Genomic DNA, 8,751 nt, shown 5'->3' with positions numbered 1-8,751 from the left:
CATTTGGAGCATAGATGTTCAGAATTGAAAGTTCTTCTTGGTGGATTTTTCCTTTGACCAGCAAGAAGTGTACTTCTGTGTCTCTTTTGATGACTTTAGGTTGAAAGTCAATTTTATCTGATATTAGAATGGCTACTCCGGCTTGTTTCCCGAGAGCATTTGCTTGTAAAATTGTCTTCCAGCCTTTTACTTTAAGGTAGTTTTTGTCTTTGACACTGAGGTGTGTCTCCTGTATGCAGCAAAATGTAGGGTCCTGTTTCCTTATCCAGTCTGTTAGTCTATGTATTTTTATTGGGGAATTGAGTCCATTGATGTTAAGAGATATTAAGGAATAGTGATTATTACTTCCTGTCATTTTTGATGTTATTTTTATATTTGAGTGGTTATCTTCTTTTGGGTTTGATGAAAGAAGGTTATTATCTTGCTTTTTCCAGGGTGTAGTTTCCCTGTTTGTATTGAAGTTTTCCTCCTATTATTCTTTGCAGAGCTGGGTTTGTGGAAAGATATTGTGTAAATTTGGTTTTGTCATGGAATATCTTGTTTTCTCCATCTATGGTGATTGAGAGTTTTCCTGGGTATAGTAGTCTTGGCTGACACTTGTGTTCTCTTAGAGTCTGCATGAGATCTGCCCAGGATCTTGTAGCTTTCATGGTCTCTGGTGAGAAGTCTGGTGTGATTCTGATAGGTCTTCCTTTATATGTTACTTGGCCTTTTTCTCTTACTGCCTTTAATATTCTTTCTTTGTTTAGTGCATTTGGGGTTTTGATTATTATGTGACGGGAGGTATTTCTGCTCAGGTCCAATCTGTTTGGAGTTCTGTATGCTTCTTGTATATTCATGGGTATTTCTCTCTTTAAGTTGGGAAAGTTTTCTTCCATAATTTTGTTGAAGATATTTGCTGGCCTTTTAAGTTGTAAATCTTCACTCTCATTTATACCTATAATCCTTAGGTTTGTGTTCTGGATTTCCTGGATGTTCTGGGATACAAGCTTTTTGCATTTTGCATTTTCTTTGACTATTGAGTCAATGGTTTCTATGCCATCTTCAGCATCTGAGATTCTTTCTTCCATTTCTTGTATTCTGTTGTTGATATTTGCGTCTATGGCAAATGAGAAAACTTTCTTCTCAAGTTTTCTATCTCCAAAGTTGTCTCCCTTTGTGATTTCTTAGTTGTTTCTACTTCTGTTTTTTAGATCCAGGATGGTTTTGCTCAGTTCCATCATTTGTTTGTTTGTGTTTCCCTTAATTCTTTAAGAGATTTTTGTGTTTTCTCTCTCATGACTTCTGCCTGTTGATTCAAGTTCATTTAAGGTTTTTTTTTTTTTTTTTTGCGTTTCTTCTTTATTGGCTTCTATCTCTTGAGCCTTATTCTCCTGAATTTCTTTAAGTGATTTTTGTGTTTCTATTATACGGGTTTCTAGCTTATTCATGTTCCCCTGTATTTCTTTAAGAGATTCATTTATGTCCTTTTTTGTGTTCCTCTAGAAGCATCATGACCAGTGATTTTAAATCCAAATCTTGTTTTTCTGGTGTGTTGGCATAACCAGGACTTGCTGATGTTGGAGAGTTTGGTTCAGACGCTGCCATATTGCCTAGATTTCTGTTAGTAGCGTTCCTGCATTTACCCTTTGCCATCTTGTTCTCTGGCGTTAGTTGGTCTTGTCTCTGGCTGGTGTTTGAGCCTCCTGGGAGGTTCTAGGGCTATTTCCGCAACACTGGATGGCTGGGTTTCTCCTGTCGCAGATTGCTGATGTGCTGTCCTCCCCTTGGGTGCCCTTGCAGCCCTAGTGTGCCTTGCCCCAGATTGCGTCTGTGAACCAGATGGTGCCCATTTGCTCCTTCAGGAGTGCTGAGGGTGTATACTGGGGGACCTTTTCTGAGTGATGATCACTCTGCTGGGCAGCCGATCTCCCAACCGGGTTGGTGCACACAAGGCTAGCCTAGCTGCTCAGGCCCTGAGTCTAGGCAAAAGCCTCGCAGGCCAAGGTCCGAGGAAAGTTCCCCTTGGGCTATGAGTGTTAACTGGTTCTGTCAGGTGGCCAGGATGGTGGCTTGCGTGAGCTCCCTGAAAGTGCGGGAGAGTCTGCTGGGCTAACAACCTCCTGGCCGGGTTGGCACACAGATGGCCCACCAAGCAGTCCAGGGCCTGGGGGCAGTCCAGGGCCTGTCAGGCCTAGACCCCCACTATGTTAGCCTCGGGCTATGACTGTTAGCAGACTTTGCCTGCTAGAACTCTCTGGTGTCCCATAGCCAAAATGGCGGTGCGCACTCCGGCTGGGCAAACAACCTCCTGGCCGGGTTGGCACACTGATGCCCCCCCAACAGCCCAGGGCCTGGGTGCAGGCCAATGCCCGTTGGGCTTAGACCCCCGAGATGTTGGCCTCGGGTTATGTTTGCGTACCTCAGGCTGTCTGATCTCTCTGGTGTCCGAGAACCAAGATGGAAGCAAGTCTCTCGTAATTGACTGGCGGGAGGCAGAGTTCTGAAGTGGCTTCTGTGCGGTGAAAGGCACTGTAAATCTGCCGCTGCTTGCAGCCTGGCTGGCCAGCGATGGTCAGTGGTAGTGGGCGCAGGGCCTGCCTGGACCCTGTCACCTTGGTTCCACTGCTGATGGTCCTTTCTTTGGACCAATTGCTGCTGCTGCTGCCGCTGCCGCCCCTGGAGTCTAACTTCTTGAGTTCTTTGTGTATATTGGATATTAGCGCTCTATTGGATATAGGATTGGTAAAGATCTTTTCCTAATCTGTTGGTTGCCATTTTGTCCTATTAACAGTGTCCTTTGCCTTACAGAAGCTTTGCAGTTTTATGAGGTCCCATTTGTCAATTTTTCTTCTTAGAGCATAAACCATTGGTGTTCTCTTCAGGGAATTTCCCCCTGTGTGCATGTGTTCAAGGTTCTTTCCCATTTTCTCCTCTGTAAGCTTCAGTGTATCTGGTTTTATGTGGAGGTCCTTGATCCACTTGGACTTGAGCTTTGTACAAGGAGATAAAAATAGGTCTATTTGCATTTTTCTGCATGCTGACCTCCAGTTGATCCAGCACAGTCTATGTCTTTTTATTGGGGAATTGAGTGCATCAATATTAACAGATATTAAGGGAAAGTGATTGTTGCTTACTGTTATTTTTGTTGTTAAAGGGGGAATTATGTTTATGTGACTATCTTCTTTTTGGTTTGTTAAAAGAAGATTATTTCCTTGCTTGCTCTAGGGTGCAGTTTTTCTCCTTGTGTTGGAGTTTTTCATTTATTATCCTTTGAAGTGATGGGTTTGTGGAAAGATACTGTATAAGCTTGTTTTTGTCATGGAATATCTTGGTTTCTCCATCCACTGTAATTAAGAGTTTTGGTGGGTATATTAGCCTGGACTGGCATTTGTGTTCTCTTAGGATCTGTATGACATCTGCCCAGGATCTTCTGGTTTTTATAGTCTCTGTTGAGAAGTCTGGTGTAATTCTAATGGGTCTGCCTTTATATGTTACTTGACCTTTTTCCCTCACTGTTTTTAATATTCTTTCTTTGTTTAGTGTATTTGGTATTTTGATTACTATGTGACAAGGGGGATTTCTTTTGTGGTCCAGTCTATTTGGAGTTCTGTAGGCTTCTTGTATGTTCATGGGCATCTCTTTAGGTTAGGGAGGTTTTCCTCTATACTTTTGTTGAAGACATTTATCGGTCCTTTAAGTTGGGAATCTTAACTCTCTTCTATACCTATTATCCTTAGATTTGGTCTTCTCATTATGTCCTGGATTTCCTGGATGTTTTGGGTTAGGAACTTTTTGCATTTTGTATTTTCTTTGACTGTTGAGTCAATGTTTTCTATGGTATCTTCTGCACCTGAGATTCTCTCTTCTACCTCTTGTATTCTGTTGGTGATGCTTGAGTCTATGATTCTTATCTCTTTCCTAGTTTTTCTATCTCCAGAGTTGTCTCCCTTTGTGATTTATTGTTTCTACTTCCATTTTTAGGTCCTGGATAGTTTTGTTCAATTCATTCAGCTGTTTGGTTGTGCTTTCCTGTAATTCTTTAAGAGATTTTTTTGTTTCCTCTTTAAGGGCTTTTAACTGTTTATCTATGTTCTCTTGTATTTCTTTTCTTTTTTTAATTTTGGATTTTGGTTTTTTCGAGACAGGGTTTCTCTGTATAGCCCTGGCTGTCCTGGAACTCACTCTGTAGACCAGGCTGGCCTTGAACTCAGAAATATGCCTGCCTCTGCCTCCCAGAGTTCTGGGATTATAGGCGTGCCACCACTGCCCGGCTCTCTTGTATTTCTTTAATGGAGTTATTTATGTCCTTCTTAAAGTCCTCTAGCAGCATCATGAGATGTGATTGTAAATCCCAATCTTGCTTTTCTGGTGTGTTGGTGTATCCAGTACTCTCTGTGGTGGGAGAACTGGGTTCTGACGATGCCAGGTAGCCTTGGTTCTTGAGCTTCCCTCTTGCCATCTGGATATCTCTGCTGTTTATTCATCTTGCTGTCTCTAGCTGGAGATTGTCCCTCCTGTGGGCCTGTAAACCTGTGTCAGCACTCCTGGGAGACCAGCTCTCTTCTGGTGGGGCCTGTGTACAGAAGGCTGTGGAATAGCCCCAGCTCCCATGTGCAGAAGGCGAATGAAAGGATCCTGTTCCAGCTGCTCCACTGTTCCTGTGCCCTGTGTGCTCTTGGATGATCCTGCCTTGGATAGTTATTGGAAAGAAAGTGGAGATCTTGCCTCTGAGCTCAGGAGTGAGCTCAGTCCTGGGAGACCAACTCTCTCCTGGTGGGACCTGTGTATAGAAGGCTGTGGAACAACTTTAGCTCCCAGGTGCAGGTAGCCACTGGAAGGTTAGTCTTTTGTTTTAAAACCACTAATATTTATATTTTCTGTTGAATTGTGTTGTAATAATCTCATCAATATAATGTTCTCTGTTTCATGAATGTTGTCCATAGTTATTAAGTCATATGTTGTATCAAATGCACAACATTGTTATCACACAACATAGACTGTCTCTGTGTTAAACACTGAACATTTTATTCAGTGTTTATGTAAGTATTCACCATCATGATTCAGCAGCCCACCCTACCATGTCCCATCACCTTGAGAAATGCCCTCTTGATATCTTTGTTTCTTAGACTGTAGACCACAGGGTTGAGCAAGGCTGTGAAGACATTGTAAAAGAGTGAGATCTGCTTGTCTCGCTCAGGGGAGTAGCTGGAGTTGGGCCTCATGTAGATGTAAGTGGCTGGAGCATAGAAGAATGTGACCACAGTCAGGTGGGAGGCACAGGTAGAGAAAGCCTTGCAGCGGCCCTGGGTGGACTTGATCTTGAGAATTGCCATGGCAGTATGAATGTAGGAGGTCACAATGAGGGAAATTGGAATAACAACCACAAAAACACTCAAGACTAGGTCTACCATCTCAATCAGGTGAGTATCCATGCAAGCTAGGCTACGAACTGAAGGACCTTCACAGAAGTAGTGGTTGACCCTGTTGGGCCCACAATATGGCAGACTCATGGTGAAGAAAGTATGCAATAAAGAGGAAAAGAAACCACAGATCCAAGACCCTACTGCCAACCGTATGCACAGGCCCCAACTGAGGATGAGAGTATAACGCAGTGGATAGCAAATGGCCACATACCTGTCATAAGCCATGACAACAAAGAAGGTGCACTCAGTTATCCCCAGGGCACTGAACACATACATCTGCAGCCAGCAGCCAGTGAAGGAGATGGTCTGAGAGTGAGCAAGAAAATGCACCAACATCTGGGGCATGGTGGTGGTGACATAGCCCATATCCAACAGGGAGAGGACACAGAGGAAGAAGTACATGGGAGTGTGCAGCTGTGTGTCCAGGCAGACCAGCATGATGATGAGCCCATTGCCCAGGACTGAGCTCAGGTAGATGAGAAGGAAGACAATGAAGAGGAAGTCATTGGTCGTGGGGTCCCTGGAGAAGCCAAGCAGGATGAACTCAGAAACCCAACTTTGGTTCTGCCCTGGAATCATTCTCATGGTGGAGGCTGTAAGAGAATCCATTATTCTATGTGTCATCGGACCCATGTGGATAGAAGCAGAAAGGGAAGATACAGTCTGAGGGCAGGCTCAAAGGCACTGATGCTGTTCCAGGGGACCAGACAGCTCAAAGCTGTGTCTAACTCCAGTTCCAGGGGATCTGACTCCCTGCTCTCACCTCTAGAGACCACACACACACACACACACACACACACACAGACACACACACACAGACACACACACACAGTGTACAAACATGCATGTAGGCAAAGCACATTTACATAACATAAAAAATAATACTTTTTATTATATAAAAAAGGATGGGATGTGGCTTCTGACCTCAGTGGTCAGATCCTGTGCACTCTTCTCAAGTTACTGACCTTCCCAGTGCCTCAATCTCTTCATACGTCTAACGAGGTTCATCATCATGCTGAATATCTAATTCATCCCTACTAACTCCTGGAAACACCACATAACACATGACAAGTCATATGTTCTCTCTCACTCTGGATCCATCTGTGGGAAGGCAGAGATAAGGGATCTCACATCAAGTGGGCAGTGACACTAACTGGAATGATGAGCACTGAGTTCAACTGAGAGACCCTGCCTCAATGAATAAGGTGAGAGCAACTGAGATTTCCATGTCACACTCTCACACACTCACATATATACACACACTCATACTCACACACACTCACATATATATACACACATACACTCATACTCATACACACTCACATATATACACCCACACACTCATCCTCACACCCACACCCACATATACACATACATACTCACACATACATACTCACCCACATCCACGCATATATGTACACATACATGTACACACACAAGCACATGCATGCCCACATACACACAGTCGTGCCAGCACACATAAAGATACACACACAGGCACGTGTATGCACACATAGTAAACATTGCAAAAAAGAGATTAAACAAACAGATGAAGCAGACAGAATCAATGTCGGTTAGACTCAGGCTCACACTGTCACAGTCACATGAGTAATGACAGATGTGCTTTTGGTCAATACACTGGAAGAACTGTAGCCTTCCCAGGGACTGCTGATGGAAACTGATTGTATTTAAGCAGAAAGATATTTTTTATACGTTTGCTTCCATGACTCTCTGCCCAAGAAAAAAATCAATTCTGGGTGTACTGTATTTTCGAGTGGCAAATCTAAAACAATTAAAATTTTAGAATTAAAGCTGATAAATATACTTAACATTTTAGATTAATACAGGGTAAAATTGCTTTTAAACACAAGTTTCTATGGAGAAAAAAATCCATGGTAAGTCAGAAAACCAAAAAAAGAAGTACCCCAAATATTTATACAAAGACTTAGAAAGCACAAACATGACATCAGATGCTCCAGTTGAACAGAGAACACTTCTGAAGGCATTTCATGGAGGCAGCTGTCTATTAGACACTGATGAGTGTAAGACATTCTCAGCAAAGCACTTAAAGAAATGTTCAACATCCTTAGTCATCAGAGAAATGCAAATCAAAACAACCCTGAGTTTTCACCTCACACAAGTCAGAATGGCTAAGATCAAAACCTCAGGAGAAAACAGGTGCTGGCGAGGATGTGGAGAAAAAGGAACATTGCTCCCCTGCTGGTGGGATTGTAAGGTGGTACAACCACTCTGGAAATCAGTTTTTCGATTCCTCAGAAAATTGGGTATAATACTACTGGAGTACCCTGTTATACCACTCCTGGGCATATACCCAAAGGATTCTCCAGCATGTAATAAGGACACATGCTCCTCTATCTTCATAGCAGCCCTATTTATAATAGCTAGAAGCTAGAAAGAACCCAGATGTCCCTCAATGGAGGAATGGAATCAGAAAATGTGGTACATTTACACAATGGAGTACTACTCAGCTATTAAAAACAATTAAATAATGAAATTCTTAGCAAATGGATGGATCTAGAAACTATCATCCTAAGTGGGGTAACCCAATCGCAAAAGAACACACACAGTATGCACTCACTGGTAAGTGGATATTAGCCCAGAAGCTTGGAATACCCAAGATACAATTCACAGACCAAATGAAGCTCCAGGAGGAAGAACAAAGTATGGATACTCTGGTCCTTCTTAGAAGGGGGAACAAAATACCCACAGGAGGAGATACAGAGACAAAGTGTGGATCAGAGACTGAGGGAAAGACCATTCAGAGACTACCTCTCCTAGGGATCCATCCCATATACAGTTACAAAACCAAGACACTATTGTGGATGCCAAAAGTGCTTGCTGACAGGAGCCCGATATAGCTGTCACCTGGGAGGCTCTGTCAGTGCATGACAAATACAGAGGGAGACACTCTCAGCCAACCATTGAACTGAGCTCCGGGTCCCCAATGGAGGAGCTAGAGAAAGGACCCAAGGAGCTGAAGGGATTTGCTGCCCCATAGGAGGAACAACAATTTGAACCGCCCAGTACTCCCAGAGCTCCCAGGGACTAAACCACCAACCAAAGAATATGCATGGAGGGACCCATGGCTCCAGATGCATATGCAGCAGAGGATGGCTTTGTTGGACATCTAAGGGAGGAGAGGTCCTTGGTCCTGAGAAAGCTAGATGCTCCAGTATAGGGGAATGCTAGGACAGGGAAGCGGGAATGCGTGGATTGGTAAGCAGGGGGAGAGGGGATGGGTTAAGGGATTTTTTTGGGGGGGTACCAGAAAGGGGAGAACATTTGAAATGTAAATAAAGAATATATCTAATAAGAAAAAGAGGTT

At 43.3% G+C, this 8,751-nt stretch overlaps 1 protein-coding gene across 1 annotated transcript; it reads right to left on the bottom strand.

Moving 5' to 3' along the window:
• Positions 1-5,042: 5,042 nt before the first annotated feature.
• On the bottom strand, positions 5,043-6,038 carry LOC127680359 (olfactory receptor 2A12-like). Its single transcript, XM_052175838.1, has one exon. It carries the CDS (start codon positions 6,036-6,038, stop codon positions 5,043-5,045), a length of 996 nt encoding a protein of 331 aa, XP_052031798.1.
• Between the last annotated feature and the right edge of the window lie 2,713 nt (positions 6,039-8,751).

Source organism: Apodemus sylvaticus, chromosome 3, assembly GCF_947179515.1.
Source record: "Apodemus sylvaticus chromosome 3, mApoSyl1.1, whole genome shotgun sequence".
Classification (NCBI taxonomy): Eukaryota; Metazoa; Chordata; class Mammalia; order Rodentia; family Muridae; genus Apodemus; species Apodemus sylvaticus.
This window is presented reverse-complemented; position numbering and strand designations above follow the sequence as displayed.

What these genes read in the sequence shown, in the direction of transcription:
- LOC127680359 (XM_052175838.1), bottom strand. Translation starts at nt 6,038, where the DNA reads ATGGGTCCGATGACACATAGAATAATGGATTCTCTTACAGCCTCCACC.